This window comes from Phaenicophaeus curvirostris, chromosome 16 (assembly GCF_032191515.1).
Source record: "Phaenicophaeus curvirostris isolate KB17595 chromosome 16, BPBGC_Pcur_1.0, whole genome shotgun sequence".
Lineage (NCBI taxonomy): Eukaryota > Metazoa > Chordata > Aves > Cuculiformes > Cuculidae > Phaenicophaeus > Phaenicophaeus curvirostris.
This window is the reverse complement of record NC_091407.1, coordinates 11,778,635-11,797,917: the sequence shown is the minus strand read 5'-3', so window position 1 is coordinate 11,797,917 and position 19,283 is coordinate 11,778,635. Positions and strand designations below refer to the sequence as shown.

At 38.5% G+C, this 19,283-nt stretch overlaps 1 protein-coding gene across 1 annotated transcript in view; it reads right to left on the bottom strand.

The window, feature by feature from the left end:
* Window positions 1-19,283, bottom strand: part of USP7 (ubiquitin specific peptidase 7) — a 68,545-nt gene that overhangs the window by 26,846 nt on the left and 22,416 nt on the right. The window contains exons 2-7 of the mRNA XM_069870535.1: window positions 11,401-11,505; window positions 6,642-6,840; window positions 5,140-5,278; window positions 4,357-4,445; window positions 3,614-3,722; window positions 160-290 (exon numbers count right to left, since the gene is read on the bottom strand). Of these exons, the coding sequence (XP_069726636.1) occupies window positions 160-290; window positions 3,614-3,722; window positions 4,357-4,445; window positions 5,140-5,278; window positions 6,642-6,840; window positions 11,401-11,505 (772 nt within the window). The remainder of the gene's footprint in view (window positions 1-159; window positions 291-3,613; window positions 3,723-4,356; window positions 4,446-5,139; window positions 5,279-6,641; window positions 6,841-11,400; window positions 11,506-19,283) is intronic.

Below are 19,283 nucleotides of genomic sequence, written 5' to 3'. Positions count from 1 at the left end.
ATCCAAGTGAACTAAGAAAAGCTAGCAATGAACGTAACACTGTATTAACTCTTCTCTGCACCTCTCTAAATATAGCCTGATATAAATATAACCTTTTTAAATAATAGTTTTATGAAGCCTGTAATAGCCCAATAAATAATTCAAGTTCCTGAAACTTACCCAAAAGATTTTGTTAACTTTTTAGTTCCAACTGGTTTGTCACTATGTTGCAGCTCATAAAACACTCTTTGCAATGCTAAAGGAACACTTTTGGATGAATCATCTCCTTCTGTAGGCATCATGTACACAGCCTGAAAAAGCATTTAGTTCAATTAGAATCAAAGGAAAAGTTTATTGCTCACATTGTTTAATGCAGTCTTTTCTCTTCAGTGACTTCCTTCATATAACGCCACTTAATCATCACTCCAAAAGAGCCTAAATAAAACTCTTTCACTGTAGAGTAAAAATATTTATTGTCTGGAATGAGTCTTCTTAGAGCACAGTGTTTAGAAAGATGTGAACGACAGATTCCATTCATGGTTATTTTATCTAACTAGTTCCCTTATTCCACCCTACAAAGGCAAATGCGCTAAAGCTTTCAACACCTTCAAACAACGTACCACATCAGGTTATGTCTACACAATCATCACAGTAGGACCAGATACACCGATCTACTATAAATATAGTCAAGGTTTTTGAGGAGAACTTCAACTTTGTGCTGTAGCCTGCCTATTCATGAATACTGTCACCTACAGCACGGGGAAAAAAAACCCAAAACCAATAATATCAACCACATGAAACCATAAGGGACAAGAAGTAACAAAAACTTAAACAGTCCACATAGAGGAAGCTCTGCAATTCCCCAATACATTAATTCTTACTTAATGTCATTGCTGTCCAGCAAATGCACAGCTTAACAATTCAATTCACTGATTACACCGACCTGGGAAGGACTGAGATCAAAGAAATTACACAAATAGACCAAACAGGAATTAGGAGAGTTCAACAGGCACTGAAATCAGATTTTTTTTTTTATGAAGTGCACACTAATGTCTAGGCAAAAAGTAACAGCAAAGAAAAGGTATTCAACAGGGAGGAGCTCATTTAGAAAGCATGAACATCAAAAGCAAACCGACAACTCCAGAAGGAGATTAGGTAACAACACATGAAAAGAATAAAGACTCCAATATTAAAGAGGGTGCAAGAAAATAACCTGCTAAGAAACAGAAAAAATGCCATCTGAATTTTTGCCTGTGAAACAACTGATAATGACACATTTGTGCAAGTGAAGAACTGAACTATCTCAGCATCCATTCTGCAATGTTCTCATGAACCGTAGGGAATATTTCAAGGGAACCAGCGAAGTTTTAAAACGGACTGGATACAGCAACAAGTGCCGACTGGCTGGAGGCGCTAACAGCAGGCAAGGGAAATCTCATGTAACATGCTTCAAGATCAAACCTGGACTCACTTGAGAAAATTACCCCTGCCCCCTCTCCAGGTGGATTATATCTAAGTATGCATTTACCAGTCACAAACAGCCAAAAAGAGACATGCTTTGAAGAGAGAGTTCCTTTGTTTTCTTCCCTACCACTGAAGCCACCTGGTTGCTAATATTTCAAATTTCAAATACCAAGCACCACCCATCTGTTGTCTGGAAACAGAGCAAAGAAGAAAGGACCTCTCCACCAATCCTCACCCACACTTTACCAGAATCTGATTTGCCATAGCTATGTGCTTGCCTGTGCTATTGTTCATTGCTTTACCAGCTCTACTCATGACAGCAACTTCTCTTTTAACAAAGGTCGATGTAATAGAAATCATTATTTCTTCCAAAGTAAGGAGGATTAACAGAAATAATGGAATTGGTGATAAGCAAACTGAGAATATCACACATTTTACTGTACTCAGGTTTAACAGGAACAAGTTTGCTCAAAGTGAAAACAAAAATATTGTAGAAATTAATTTTATCAGAAAACTACTGACTTTTCCACATCTGTAATAAAGCCAAATGAACATTAAAGCTGTCCAAAACTGCCACTGCAGTCTGTTCTGTCTGTACGGGCTCTGAAAACTGAGCAAGTATTCGGGCATTTCAGTTCCATGTCCCACAACATTTTCATAAAGGAAGCTGCAGTTACCAACTAGTAAATCAAGCTTTCTCATACAGTCACTATCCAGATATTAAAAGCTGGTATTTACTTAGAGGCTGAGAGAGAAGTACAAGGAGCTGCCTGAAAAGATTAGCTCAGTTGAAACAAATCTGTATCACAAAAAGAATTCCTTCTTCACAGAACAAGATTACTTCATGGTACATATTGATTTACTGACTACAAGACAGTCTCCAAAGGAACTACTCAATTGGATTAGATGTAGCTATTATAAAAACACTTTTTTTTTTTTTCATCAGCAAAGAGAAGCTGTCCAAAACCAGAAAATGCACAAACATTATAAGTGCTGAGCAAAAAGAACAGGCATTATAATGAATGATAAATTGAATGAGCAAATTAAATCTCCTGCAAAAAAGAAACAGATGCATCACGTAAATAAAGCAAGTCAAATATTCATTTCTTGCACACAGCATTGCTAAGATCTCAGTTGCAGTCCACTGGAGTTCAATGCATTATATTTTGTGGTGCTTCAGAGTAAATAGCACATCGCAAAAGAGAAAAAGGAAATCCCAACTGGGAGACTCAAGAGTCCACAGCGATAGAAATAATGACAGGGTGATGGTAAACCCGGAAAATTTTGGATAAAGGAAAGCTTCATTGAAACTCAACAACCAGTATACATAAGAGTGTAAGTCAGAACAGTTCATTTTCACTAAGAGATAGAATAAGGAACACACAAAAGGATGAGTTAGGATCAATAAGACATTCCGGTAACCTAAATGGCATTGAGTTACATTTTTTAAATCAGAATATCCCCTCTTGCAGATGCCACCTCCAATGTCAGGTCATCTTTTACATTTTTAGACCATTAAGGCTACTGCACTATTTTAAACTGAGGCATTATCCAGTATATTTCATCCTAGGTTTGGATGAGTTATTTATTAAGCTGGTATTTATAGCAGTTTCTCCTTCCAGTGAAGAAAACATCTACAGTAAATAAAAAAAGTCACATGAATGATGCAAATACAAAATCAACTTGTTTAAACTACTGGAACTGTAACACGTCCATCACTACAAAGATGCTAATCATAATAACAATAAATTCAACTGCATAATATAAATTAAAAGATGGAAAAAAGGTTATATATGTTTATTTTCTACATTGTTTATGGACTGAAAAGTCACAATCACCTTGTCTATTTTAACTATTTCAAGAAAAGGAAACTGTGACATAGATTTCTTTCCCCTCTCTTAGCAATTTATCGCAACATTAACACATAACAGTCTATGAAACACCACTTAAACTCAGGTACTTCACCTGCTTTTGCAAAGCCCAAAAGCTTATGTTCAACAAAAAGGAAGCATTCGGCCTCAATAAGACGTGCATCACCCATGAAAGTTATGGCTTCTCTGAAAGGATGAAGGAAGCAAAAGGAACGTACAGCTCTGTTTTGAAGCACTTATAAATAAAACATATTGCAGATTTCAGTTAGCAATTTCATTTTCTTTCACATAATGATTACCTTTCGTAGCTGATTGGTGAAAAATAAAGTCTGTAACAAACTGTTCATGTAACAAGTTGCTCCCTGGTTCTTTAAGCCAACATATCCTGTGTGCTTCTTTGAATCCCACCTAGAAAATAGTGTTTAAAAATAAGACAGTTTTGTATTAAATATAATAAAGAGCATTTGTTCAAAGCTAGCGCTGCTGGTCTGCATTGACAACTCTTCATTGTTTCTTCAGGTTTGCGACCAAAACTATTTGGTTTTCTTTTTGAAGATGTACTTCTACATGGCAGAAAAATTATTACAAACCCAGAGCTAAAATTTAAAGGCAAGTCTGTATTTCAGTACAAGCACCCCGTTTACAAGTGACATCAGTAGAATGACTCAGACGAGGCAGTTTTAAAACAACTGTAAACCAAGGCAAGTCAGATAGCAGAGCCACACGACTGAGTTGGAAATCCTTATCAGCTGTAAAACGAGAAATGGTTTAGATTTGCAGTGGTGTTAAATCTCAAATCAATCCAGACAGAAGTTAAAGTTCCACAACATCATGCTGAATAATGCAAATGGAACTTGAACGTACAAAAAAGTGTAAGTGGAGATGAAAAACATTGCCATGTCATTGATTGTGATTCGTCAGTTAAAGGTGATGAAGTAAGAATGTCTAATGGAACTACAAATATTAACACAAAACACGAACAATCTCAAGCAACATAAAAATATTAGAATTAAGAACTTTATTTTTAAACAAAAACACTTACGCCACTCCATGTGGAGCATCTGCTTGAACATAGACTTCAAAAGTAACTTTGTCCTCTTCTATAAAGCCTTTTTCAGGATCAGTAACTTCCTGTAAAAACAGAACCAATAAGAACATGAAATCTGGAGCTTGCAACATGACTGCAGTGAAGGATCCAGTTAGACATCACTTACTTTCCAAGCTTGAGCTATCAGTAATAATAAACTAAAGAAGAAAAACAGGACATCAAGAACGTGGGTTTTCAGCTTAATACAATTTAAATCTTTTTTTAATGTCTCAATACAGGAAACTTGTTCCTGGCTTTTAAGTTTTGCAGCACTATTTCAATTTTCTGTGGGTAAGAGTCACTAATTACAGGCTCTACTTCTTCAGGACAATATTCCAAATAGATGAAAAATTAAGGGCTCAACCTCTGAAAAATGCTTAAAAAGCTGTCTCAATTCAATATAAGCCTTGGTGGTATTATCAGGGCATTAAATATCTACACAAAAAAACACACAGAAACACACGAAATCTATGTTGCTTCAGAACAACATTGACTACCACACACTGAAAACAAAACAAGTATTCAGTTATGCAGAAAACGAGGGAATACTTAAATCACAACTAAAGTAAACGCAATTAAGTACAGAAATTTATAAGAAATTGAAAACCAATTTATGGCAATGACAGAAAAAAAATGATAGCTTAGGGAAAACATTTCTACAGGTAGCTTACTATTCAGGACTGAAAGTTCAAAACTGCTTTTCTCTAGTAAGAGACTAATACATGTCCCATTACTTACACTCCAGGCCATGAAGTTGGAAAAGCCCCAGTCATTCTCCTTATGAAAGAATAAGTGACTAATACGACGACTGAATGATTTTTCATCATCTTTGTAGTTTATTATCTTAAGAACTGCTTGTGCATGACAAGACCATGATCTAAAAGTAAAGAAGAAACATTTGAAATTCATACAAAACAAAGCTTTTTATAGACATTGAAATCATGGTTTTGTTAGGGATTTTTTATACATTACTTTCTTTCTTCTTAACAGATGTTATGATTTGGTTAATTGTTATTGAAGGTATGAAACTCTGGGGCTTTCTGAAACCATATTATGAACTTGAAGCTGGAAATGAGATTTTCCTAAGGCAGCATTGCTGCCTGGCAATTGCAGTCACAGTGGTTTAGAAGCTAACTTCAGTGCAGATAGATAGGCCAACTCGAAATAGTCTTGGTGTCTACAGAGAGTGGTAAGTCAGCTTTTGGCTCAGAAAAGGAGGAGGGGCTTGTACCCTACTTCCCACAAGACAAACTCCCCAGTACTACAATTTTCTCAGCAGCACCTCCTTATGAACATTCCAGTTCCAGTTCATCCCACTTGTGCAAGACAATCAGACTGAACGTCAGTTCAGACAAGACCTTGTCACTGCTTCACCCAGAGGCATTAATCTTGGTTTGCGCCACTGGCTGCACCTTGGTTGATACTTTTGAAGACCACATTATCCTTTCCCTGTGACTACTTGCACATGAGCCACTTCTCCCATTACTAGGTAATACACTTGAAAATTTCTTTACTGCTTTCTGCATTTAGCAGTCAACTTTAAGATTCCAAAAGCAATGGAGAATAACTTTATTGTTCAGAGTAAACAACAAGTTGTGTGAGATCTGGTGCAAGAGCGGACTTACCTACTGGAAAGGATACCTACGAAGGGTCTGAACTCTAGCTAGATAAGCTGCAGTAACGCCCTAGAAATTTCCATTTTACTTACAAAAGGGGTCAAAGATCACCAGTTTTGATTTGCATGCAGGACTCCAAGGACATGTACATGATCTTATCCTGCCTGATGAGTGACAAACTCCATTTAAGGAGATGACGACCTCATATACTGCTCTCCCTCAATTGCCAGCAGTTACATGCTTACGCACTTCATAGTGCGAGAACTATAGCTCAGCAGGGTTAGAGAAGCTCCAGTATCACTTCCACCTGAAATAAACCCAGAACTTTTCCCCAGTCAAGAAAACTGCCAAAGACTTTCCCCTTCAGCAACTGAACAGAAACATATATCTAAATTCTACCACAAACTTGTAGCTACATTAGCTACTTCTAGCTCCTCCTAAAGAGAGGATTACTCTTATGCTTTGGGATTTTGGAACAGTGGGGGAAGATGGGACTCAAACCCTTAGAAGAATTATCTCCTCTTACAAAAGGTTAGGTAAAATAATTCTTGTAGATGTTTGTATTTCTTGCAATACAGATTAACTTCTATCAAATGAGGACCTGTACAATTAAAAAGATCTTACGTGGAATCCGATTCAGCATTGCATTGAAGGAAAAATCCTACGCTTTTTTGGTGTGGTCTGTCCGGGTAGAGTCGTGGCATAACCATGATCTTCCATGGCAAGTTTCGTACAAAGCAGGGAGGACTGAGAACTGACTCGCTTAATCGGTTGAAGCGTTCAACTGTAAACTGAAACGTTGCTTCTGATCGCCAACTTGTATCTGTAACACACACACACATAACTATTTGAAAACCTGATGTTCTTTGCTTCAAAACATAATTTCCAAAAATCATTCGATGTGAACATGTTTTCTGCAGTGGAATATTGGAAGCAACCAAAAAAAAAAACCCCAAAACAAACCCAAACCCTGAGAGGACTGAACTCCTTAGCAACTGAGGTTTCAATTTTTTCATTTTGAAAAACACTAACAATATTCAGGAAAACAGAGCACCGAGAGCTGCATTCCTTTTGTATGCTATTTTCTTAAATAATTCTTTAGCACTAGAATTTGCTATCGTTTGAATTTCTCATGGAGCTGTGGGGACAGCAAGACAGACAGCAAATGCTTTAGGATATTAATCACAGCCCACTCTAAATCTTGTTGTATAGCATCTTCACTGGCCAGTTTAAGTTATTTCCTTGCAAGAACCAAGATGTGCAAAGGATTTCCACAATCTGTTCAACTGTCCTATGCTACCAAGTCACCATTTATTGGCTTTTTTCTCCGCTTACAACAGTGTATTTTCAATACTGATGAACCCCACCTGGTTGGTTGTTGGTTTGCTTATTTTTTTAAGGTTCCATACCCCTTTGCTCAAGACTCTTTGTGGTAGGTGAGTGTTGTAAAGATTTTTAGAGGTCTAAAACAAAGTTAAGTAAGACTGGTTTTTTGATATCACTTATTTTGACACACACAATTAAACTCATTTTGCTTTGATTTCTTCCCACATCCCCAGTTCTTCAGATACCACAATCTGTTCTTCTTCTGAGCACACGGGGTGCTGGAGACTGCGACAGCTTCAGAAGGGCAAAAGACACTCTATAACAACGTGCCTCATATTGCACACAGAGATTAAAAACATGCAACTTATCCCAGCAATTTGACAGAGCAGAGATGAAATACAGAGCATGCACAAGACACTCCTCTCCTTTTCTGTGGTTCCAACTTGACACCTGTGTAACACAGAAAGTTTTGGTACTCTGCTGAGGAGGTCCAAGCAGTGCTTCAGGTGGCAGACAGCATCCACAGTCAGACCACTATTCTCACAGCACCCATGGGTGATACAGAACTGAGGCAGAGATGTCACATGTGCAAGCGACACCCAAACCCAAAAGCAGTGAGGTAAAACACCACCAAGCCAGAAAACTGATCATGAAATTACACAATGAGGCACACAGTATACAACAAATGTATTATTTCTGTACAAGTGAAGCAGCCATTCACTCAGAATGCTTTGTGTGGCACGAGAGACAGTGTTGAATAGCATTTTTTGAAAAATCAGGTGAGCCCTTGTGGATACATTACTTAAAAAAAAAAAAAAATTAAACTCTCTCCATTACAAGTTTTAACATCATAAAGATTATACACTTCCATACAGAAAATGAACAAGTTTTGTCCACAGCTGCAAAGAAGCGTTGACACAGAACCATAGAATGGTTTGGGTTGAAAGGGACCTCAAACCCCATCCAGTTCCACTCGCCCTGCCATGGGCAGGTACACCTTCCACTGATCAGGTCGCTCAAAGCCCTATCCAACCTGGCCTTGAACACGTGCAGAGATGGGGCATCAACAACTCTAGGCAACCTGTTCCAGTGCCTCACCACCCTCACAGGAAAAATTTTCTTCCTAGTATCTAATCTGAATATCCCCTCTTCCAGTTTAACAGCATTACTCCTTGTCCTGTCCCTGTACACCCTGATAAAGAGCCCCTCCCCATAGATTTTGTTCTCCTCCCTTAAAATAGAGTTTTCTTTTCAAGAAGCTGTCCTATGTCTGAAATTGATCTTGGCAACAAAGCTGATCTTTGTGCATGGACTGACAGCCTGAAGCACTCCCAATTATGTCCTGGAAGTAGCAGTACTACAGCAGAAACAGGCTTCCCCTCCCCTCTTTATCTGCAATGACCTTCGCGTTAACCTGTGCTGCCAGCCGCCTCCGCAATGGAAGAGTCCAAACTATTATTATTTTCTACTCTTTCTCCTTACACGTAAGGGTAGCTAATCAGTAGTCTACCACCCAGCTAACAACTGTTCCCTATCCATTTTCCCTACTTTCTGCCTGCTGACAGAGTCAAGAGCTGGTCTTCTACAACCAAGAGCTAGACAGGCCGCAGTCGAGGGAGCTTTATGCTCTCAAACTTGATTCACAGGCAGAATCAAAAAAATTTGTAACACAGTCAGTTAAAAAATCAGTCTTGCATCACGTTTCCCTAAGCAGATCAAGAACACCTCCATATCTATCACAGCAAGATCAGTACTTCTGGGCTTAGTCTAAGCTTCCAAAAACCGAGCCGACCAAGTTTGCTTTCTGCCTCCTTTGATACAGTTTTCAGAGCACTTCAGTAGCAGGATGCAGCAGCGCTGCTACAGTGTCAGCTAAAAAAGGCAGCCCACGCAGCATCTGCAGATGCTTCAGAAAAAGTTTGCCTGTATTTCTTGATTTCTTTTCAGGAAAGCCTGTGCTCACCAGGGAAGGGTGCTCTTCTCAGTAGAATATTTGAGCAATCACTAGTAACTACTCCACAAAAATGCATCCTCATAACAAAGGTCAACCCTAAAATAAAAGTTTATTTAATAATACAAAACACGCTCTCAAAATAACAACCTTCTTTTCCTTCCAGAAAGCCTTTATTTTTAGCAAGTGTAATCGATTAAAACATGACTTACATTAAAAAACAAAGTCTAAGTAGCAAGTGTGATCAGCATTCTGAGCACGTAAATAAATAAAACCTTTTCTTGCCATCAAAAACACTGCCACCAGTTCCCAATAAAAGACTGCAATTGGGAGCAGAAGGATTATCATTAGAAGTGATCGCAAGTAAAACGGTACATCCCTGAACTACAAATATGACACAAGAACCTGAGCACAAGGTAAAAAGAACAGATCCAGCTGAAAATGCTTGGTGGAATTACATGTAACAGATCATATTCACTTCGTGGAAAAGATTTTTTTTCACTGACAAGATGAATGTCACATTTGGCACCTTGACACGACAAATATCCTCCAAGTCAGAGATCCAAACACAGACATGATCTATTTTAAGACTGACGTACATTTTTAAGTGTTTATACCTTTGAGAAAAGCAGATTTCTTTATTCTTTTAGTAAATGTTGCTACCTTTAAAGTACATTGAGGCTATTAAAATATTCTGAACCTGAATTATTAATGGAGAAACTGGCTGAATATTTTACGAATATTTTAATAATGATCCAAATAGAGCATGCAATACTAGCATACGGCTAAGACTGATGCTTCTGAAAGCCTCTTAGCCTCTGCAATTCTTCACAGAAATGAGACTTCAGTAGGCAATTACAAAGCAGTAAGTTTGTATTTAGCCAGGGAACCTTCTGTTTGAACTTGAACTTCTAAGGGAATTCATCCTATGTGCTGCTTTGAATACTGATGTACTTGCAAATAAAATTTGACCAGAGCCTCAATTTTATTATTTTTTATTCCAGCTCACAAAGCTTGCTTCATTGGGTCATTCTCTGTACAAAGCATAACAAATTCCTTCAGCTGGTTCTTTGTAACTGCTGAGACATCACACATAGCAGTAACAGGTTCCAGTCAAACCGCTTGGGAGAACACAGTTTTATCTGAAAGTCTTGTTGGTGGTCCGCTGCTGCCCTCATTACGAGTTTTTCACAATGCCTGTGGTTAGTTGCCTAGCAAAGGGGATGAGAGCTGCACTTCTTGCCAGTCTTATCAGTCATTTCTTTTTGTGCTAAGCAGGAAGAACAAAATCACCTCATAAGTTTCTTGCACTCAGAAATTCACCATAAAGCTGGTTTCTGTGATCCAGATGGAAGCATCAACCTTTGATGCTACTCTTAACCTCTTTCACAGGAACCATTAAACTCTGAGGTTTTCACTGAAGAGATATCTGAGTTTTCTTCACCCATTCTTTAACAGCGTGGATTGGTCCCACTTGCTATGACTAACAGCAATGAAAACCAGAGCACGTTTATCAAAGAGGCTAATGCCTCCCTCCCCTCATTTTTCCATATCTTCTGAATCTCCAAGCCATCCATTATACCAGTACATCAGGATAGTAAGAGAACATCAAGACAGCAATTGCACTGATTTGTAGGTAATGCAAAAGCAAGCAACTAATACGAATTACAAGACTTGGAAAAGAGGCATCATCCACTTACATGATGCAAATCCTCAGGAATGTTTTTGCAATTATAGCATTTTGCAATAACACTATTTTCTATCTGTGTCAGTGCAGAGCTATATCATGGCACCAAGACGCAGCCAGACACTCCTTATTCAAATATGATAATGAGAAGCTATTAGAGAAGTGTTTAATAATCAAAATTTAACCCTGGAAGATGTCTCACAGCAGAGTGGACCAAAGCTTCTGACTATAGTGGAAGCCCACAAAAACACGAGCACTAACACAAAGAAGGTTTCACAAGCCTTTTGCCGAACAACTTTGGATACTACCCTCTCACTACTGCAACAGTTCAGAGGACACAGGTAAGACATTGCCCATTTTTTTCCTCAAAAATCATAAAGAAGCCAGCAAACCACACATTTAATTAAATATTTACTTACCATCTTCCATGTCTTCTTCAGTGTTATTATGTCCGTCAGCCATCGCTACATTTCCATTAATGACAGGATTTTGGGTAATTCTTGGAGGATCATCTGTATCTCCAGCTAAGACAGGAAAACAAGATACAGATAAAAATTAACCAGCTTATATTAACATTTGTCTCAGGTAGTGCTTATGAGAGAGAGAAATTTTTCCAAGACTCAAAAGGCACGCTTTTCCTGAAAAACAGTATGTACTGAAGTTATAGCACAGCAATTGTACCGCTACGTGTCTCACTGTAAAATTCCTCAGATGATAATGCACAGATTAAGGAGAAGTCCACATTAATGCAGAATACAAATACAAAACCAATAAATCGACTCTTAAGTTTCCAAATGGCCTTACAGCCAGCATCTCACAACAGCATCATTAAATAAAAACTATCTTTTAAATTACTTGTTCTGGTGTTCAGAATTTATACTGAGACAAGTATCTAACAGCAGACTTCCTAAATTAATGACTTACTTTAACACTTTCGCTTTTTTACCGTTCTTTCTCTTTTTTTTAAAGACACCTTAACATTTAATCAAATATAACAGTATTGTTTAAATTTTACTTGGGAATAACTGGAAAGGAAATCCTTTACCACCTCAGGAACATTTTAGGTGGTAACATTTTCTACCTTTTAGCCATCCCTGCTGACAAGTTTTGCTACAGTAACTGTTTTAAACATAAGTAAGCACCACTAACACAAGCAGTATGATACAACTCTGTGAAGTAAACCCCCACTATTTCAAAGGAGCACTGCTTCAACTGAACAAGCACCTTTCCAATCTATCCAGCGACTGAAGAACACCTCCTTCCATTGCTTTTGCATCAAAAACTGATGGATCATTTCAGCACGATTACAGGGAAATGAATACATTCTTGAATAAATTGTTTTTTAGCAATGTGTAAAACTTATAACTCTTTGCAACCATGTCAAGGGCAAGCACTACTTGAGAGATACTCTAAATTCTGATATGTTTCTCTCTGCTGTACTAGTCCTGCTAGTGTATATTCTACTACACCACAAAACCCTCAAAGTGGCCGATTTCTGTACCTGAGAACATTCTTGTACCCAAAAGCTACAGAGAAGTTATTGACTGCATGGGTAGCTAGGGATGAGGGCAACCTGTCCTGTGGGAAGGCCCCAGCTCAGCCGCGCTGCCCAGCTGAGCTCTGTCTGTCAGCACCCTGGACAGAGCCGCCTGTGTGGACCCAGGTCCCACCCGCGTGCAAAGCTCACAGAAAATATTCTTTTAACAGAGGATTTAAAACACATTTTATGAGGAATAAACTATCCTTAACAAATAAAATAGAGCGCTTTCTATAAGATACTGCTCTACATTTCTCAGAAGTATGAATGTTTAGCAAAGGAGGGGAAACAAACAGAACACATCACAGCAAAAGCAATCAACACAAAAGATAGAGGCAACTTCTAAGAGATACTAGTTAGTGGCAGGATAAACTGAGTCATGATGTATGCCACTGTTGCTTTTTCTGACTTATTTTGACACATATTTTGTTAACGCTGCTTTCAGATAGGAAACCCAGATAACACTTGTGAATGTTTTGGGCTTCGGTGCATAAAGGAAATTTTAAACTTCTAATACAATCGAACTATTATAGTAAATACTCCACACAAACAAAACAGTCCTTGTTCAACATATTTACTAGCAAGCAGTGTGACAATATTTATTTCCAAAGACAGCATGGAAAACTGGTTATTTATGTTTTCCTCCATTGTCCTTACAAGCCGATAGGAAAGGACTGTCAAATTATACCAAGATTCAATTAAAAACCACATTTTCCTTCAACCTAAGCAGAAAGATGCCAAAGACTTATTCAAATTATACGATACAGGACCAAGAAAATGAAAAAATGTCTATCCACACTTGCCAAGAAAACCTTTCTACCGAACGTACTACTTAATATGCTGCTGTCTTTAATGCAGCTTAAACCACAGTGTGTAAACATCAACCCAGCCACGTCACCTGTCACCTCCTAGACGAGAATACCCAGTCTTAATCATATCCTTGGAGTAAACACGCAGTTTATTAATCTACCAGAAGTTACCATGAGCCACATAAATGAAAAAAACTATTACAACAAAGCAAGAAGTGACCTTATGAGTAAGAAATGTTTTTAACTCTTGAAATACAGGACTGCAAAATATTAAATAAATACAGCTTTCAATACCAGAATTTTAGACACTGTCAGAGTGCTTGGTTAAACACACTGAAACAGTTTTCTGCTGCTTCAAAATGCAAGGCTAATGTTTGTAGCTATTCTTTTATTACAAAAAGAAATTCAAGGTAACAGGATAAATAGTGACGACCATTTCTCCTGAAACATTTCACATTTAAAGTTATCTACAGTTTTCCATCTACCCATGCCACTGCATTACAAACACACACTACAGCTTGAAGTGTTTAAAGGGGGTCTGCAGTTTGGAGGTTAAGACACATTTCAACAGGCATTTCAGATATTAGGGAATTTGAGCACAAGGTTTCCCTTATTTACTTAAAGATCATGAATACTGAAATTAAATCCGGTCTAAAAACTGGAAAGAAACAGCTGCATGACAATACAGTTTGGGAAGTGACAGTCACCTTACATAGATAAAACCAAGTGACTCTGCAGGTGCACACTCCTCATGGGTCATTAACTAAGACTGTGGCTGAAGTGTTGAGATGAAAGCCTGAAAGCAAAATGGTTATTGCAGTGGATGCTAAAGGAGGAAAAAGAAAAGAAAAAGGGAAAAGGATGAAATTCTCTGAAACTCCAATCTTGCCAGGGGATGCCAGATCTTACTAAAGTATTTTTAAAAAATCTCCTTGTTATGGACTCTGACCTCAACATTCTCATGCTCAAATACTCACACTGTTAAGTAATCAGAACAAAAATAGCATCAATGATTAAAAAAGACTGTACTCAAAAAAAGCTGTTCAGATGGATTCAGCTGGTTTAATAAGATGAACTCAATGTCATTGAAATAGATATTGCTCTGTTGTTCAACTGTTCACAATATTTCAAATCCACAGGGAAGGAATCTCAAAAGCCTGCTATATTCTTTTCCCTATTAATGAGAAAGCTGAAAAGGTTTTGTCAAGATCATGTGGCTTTTGGCACAACGTAAGTCTTGTAACAAGACAGAAGTACTGCAGGATTTCATCTTTCTCTCCAAGATGTAAGATACGTAGCTCAGAAGCAAACACGTGCTCGCAGTTTTATGTGTGGACAAAAGCTACAGAATGACTCCACTATCACAGCAATGAAATTATGGCAGAATGCTGCTACTACTTTAACAATTGACAGCAAGCTAGTTTTCAATCATGACTCATATCACACCAAATATTCAAATTTTGAAAGACAGTCGGTAATGTTGTCATTAGCTTTTGTCTCTCTCAGGCACAGAGGAGAAACTGAAGCAGCCTCCCTAGCAAGTTATGAAACACTTCTGCTTCCTTTTGAGGTTAAAGAGACCACAATGAAGGAGTAATAGTGGTACTAAAAAACGTGCTTACAATTTATCATGCACAACTGCCTCATTATAGAAATCAGCAGTACTGGGTACTTTTATGTGACACTACAGGCAGTTTGCATAGACTACTATGCAGAATTTCCACGGTTACCCCAGAAAGATCAAGGGATCTGCACTAACACTAGGGTTACCGGGCTGAAGAGAAGTCAGATAGTTATTCACTGCCAGCAGCAACTTGAAGACTTTGACACTCCAAACTTCATATCCAGGGTTCTGCTTTGGAAGGGTAGGGGGAACTGAAGGACACAAGACTGTCTCCCCTGCTGCTGGACTAAATGGACATTGCAGAATCAAAGCCTTCATAAAAGTTTTTTGAGGGCTTGTTAATATTTATGGGGTTTTTTTTCCTCAAATATAGACAGAATTGTATGTACAGGTATGACAAATTAGGGGGTGGGGAGCGTGAATTCCAATGGATGAATAAAGTTGCAGTAAGCACTGAGAAAGTAAGACTTACTGAGCAAAAACATAAGGTGGTAGGAGATAAAAGTAAAGTCAAGCTATATAAACCTCAATGAAAAACGAGAAAAGGAGAGTCTTGTAGTAGCCAAATTATATCAGCATCAAAGGCTATCAACCGCATGCTGAAGGCAGCCCAGGTCCAGTTTTGCATCCCACTGTCAGAAATCAATGGGCTGCTTCTAAGTGGAGGAACCTGTAATGACCCTCTGTGCAGCCCCACTGAGCTGCTGGTCCTCAGTGCTTACTGCGTAACTCCTCTTCAGTCCTGGAACATACTATAATTTCTTCATAGAAGTTTCAAAAATAAGTATTTGTAAATGTTGGGCTCATCTTGCCAGAGACAGAGTTAATTTTCCTCATGGTAGCTAGTATGGGGCTATCTTTTGGATTTGTACTGGAAAGAGCGTTGGTAACACAGGGATATTTCAGTCACTGATGGGCAGCACTTACACAGCCTCAAGGCCCTTTTTGCCTCTCACCCCACCCCACCAACGAGCGGGCTGGGGGCGCATGAGGGACTGGGAGGGGACACAGCTGTTCCCAACTGATCAAAGTGATATTCCAGACCACAGTATGCCATGCTTAGCATATAAAGTTGAGTGAAGAAGGAAGAGGGTGATGTTTGGAGTGATGGCATCTCCCAAATCACCGTTAGGTGTGATGGAGCCCTGCTTTCCTGGAGATGGTTAAACACCTGCTCCCTAATGGGAAGCAGTGAGCGAATTCCATGTTTTGCTTTGCTTGCACTCACAGCTTTTGCTTTAGCTGTTAAACTGCCCTTATCTCAACCCACAAGTTTCTCTCACTTTTACTCTTCTGATTCTCTCTCCCAGCACAGCAATTTCACACAAGTAATACTGCACAAATTTAAATAAAAAATAATCACCATTGCCAGAAATTCCCATGAAGAAACATTCAGTGATTTCAAGTGCTATAACAAACATCACTTCTTATACCACCAAACTGACCTCTGCTATTGTAACTGTTGGGCAGCACATTAAAATACATGATTGCAAAATTCCTAAAGCAAGCAGTAAACAGTGCTCTTTGAAGCTGTTAAGAAATTGTGGTGGTGCACAAAGGACACTGATGAAATGGATTCAGAAAGCCTTAAAGCAAGGCTATTACTTTTTGAACGCAAACAGGGAACTTAAAACAACATGAAGAAGATGAAGAATAAATATAGGCCTTTAACCAGAAAACAAAACAAAACCAAAAAAAAACCAATTTGAGCTGGTTACTTGACAACCCTGTGTAGCAAAGACTCCCCAAACCACACATGTAAGCAGTCTGCAGGTAGTCTGTTCAACCAGCGGAACTGTATTTACGTGACTGTAGTCACAGCTCACATCACAAGAAAACCTGTGGGCTCCAGTGACTTGCTTCTCCAAAAGCCTGGAAACTATTGCTACAAAAGCCAGATAAACAGGCTTTGCTCTGAGGAGGAAGAGTTTAAAAAACAAACACAAATTACTCACTCCTCACCAAGATAAGCCTAACATAACTCTGACCTGAATGAAATTAACTTACGAAAGTCAATCTTTAAACAACTAGAAGTGTTTAATGCAAAGATTTCCTTTTGCTTTGCTCTGGAAGAACTCCGCCTTTCAGGAGTAAGAGAAACTCTTTGGCCGACAATCCCTACCTGCAGTTAGAACACAAACACCACTGGCAGCACAAAGGGACTCAGGAGGAAAGGAATTCAATGAAAAGCATTCTACAGTTCCATTTTTTCAAGACAGTCCTAGGTTGCTGTAATGAAAATCTGAAGATGTATCAACCAATTTCTGCAGTTTGGCTGCCTTTCAGAAGACATCAAAAAGAAAGCAATCCACCTAAAACATTTTTAAAGGATGAAAGAGTAACAAAGACTGAAATTAATTTGGCCAGTAGAATGGGAGGAGTGAATAGAAAGTACATAAATCCCTAAGATCACCTACAGGTGATGTCAAGATGTAGATAGCTGTTGCCACAGATGTTTCCATGACTGGTAAAAAACACGTAATTCGCATATACAGCTAAAAGAGAATTTTTACATCAGCAAAATGGCGGGCAATTTGCTTTTGTTTCATTTATTACCTTTTTTTTCTTCTTCACAGTTCATTACTTCATTACCTGATCCAGTGTTAAAACGTCTATCTAGCAACATAAATGGTCTGAACTAGGAAGCTATGGTGGACAAGGACTAGCTTTTAAGGGGAAAAGACTTCTGCAGAAGTATCAGGAGGCAAGAGGCAAGCTTAAGATTAAAGGAGACAGGTGTTATGAGCACAGGAAGTGAGATGAATCGTAGCTAGGGAGTCAAGGCTTAAAGGTCTTCAATGCTTTCCAAGTCTACCTTAGAAAATTCAGAAAGGAAGAAAGTAGAAAGGACATTTACTTACTAAAGAGCAAGTAGCCAATGTTAGAACTTAAAAAAAAAAAAAAAACCAAAACCAGAAACGGTGTTATACGGAAGTCTCTTGCCCTCTAATTGTCATCTGAAATGATTCCTGCATTATTGACTGAATTGCAAATCCCCCACAGGAGTAGATGACGCTACACAAGGCAGTAAATGAAGAAGAAAACATTACTGGGATGGGACAACTTCCTGAAAGCAATCATCTCTACCGTGCCTACAAAATGTTTAGCAATGACTAGACAGACAGTAGCACTGCAGACACCACTTACTACAACTGATAAATTTTATAATGCTGTTGCCTTGAATTTCTACCATTAGGTCTGTTGAAAGAGACCATTTTGACAAAGCATGAGAGGGCAAGACTGATTTTACATTGCACCAATGAACCTAATGAATTAAAAACCAGATCATATAAATAGGGTACATGATTGTTCTAGACTATTCTATTTGCACCATATGAAGCTCCTGAACACAAAAAAACCATGCATGAAAGATACCAGCCTGTAAGGTAAACAGTATCTGAAACTTCATCCTAGTCAGAAAGTTATTTTCATTTGAAAAGGGAGATACAATGTAACTTTGTGGACAGAAAAATAGTTGAGAACAAATAGACTTCAGGGAACCTGCTCTGTGAACTAGGCATTTGCTGCAGCAACTCATTTATCTGATTACCTTTGAAGCAAGCAGCAGTTTGATGGCACTTCACAACACAAAATTTCACTACCAAAAGCTGCCACTTAAGAAGTCACCCAAAAAAATTAACTAACACAAACAGTGACAAAATTACTGCCTGCTTTCAGCACTTTAATTCATTGCTTTATGAATAACTCCATGTTAAATGAAACACTGCACAAACCAGAGTTCGGTTTGGACACTAACACCACACTTATTATCCAACATATTTACAGCTTTACACTCTCGCTGAAGGAGTTTGTATAGACAGTCTTCTGGTTTTATATTTTTCATATGCTTTTTAAGCTCCAGGTCTTTAATAACTTGGGGTACACAGGAGCACCAGGCATGAGTTTTCCTTCAGTGCAGTGATGTTGCTTATCAGAAAGATTCCAACCTGCCTGCCTCACTAACCTGCCTTTACCCACTCCAAAGCACAAGCCTCTGGCAGTCATCAGGGCAAGAGAAGGCCTGCTGAAAAACCTTTCATAGTTCCTTTTCTTAGTCTGATGAGCTTTGATACCTTGGGTTACACTTCTAGAAAACCATCAGAACAGGAGTAAAGGCAGGAAGCCTGCTTCTGGCTCCCATGTAATACTCAAAAATCAGTAAACAGAGCAGTTGACAAGACAAATTATTTTCTTCCATAGTAAGGAAAGGCTGAAACATCACAAGTGTCATCCCCTATTATGGCAACAGCTACTGGACTCACTACCTTCCCTGTGCACTATCTAGAGCAGCAAGGCTATAGAAGCAACTACCCTAACTCGTCACGTCTTGCC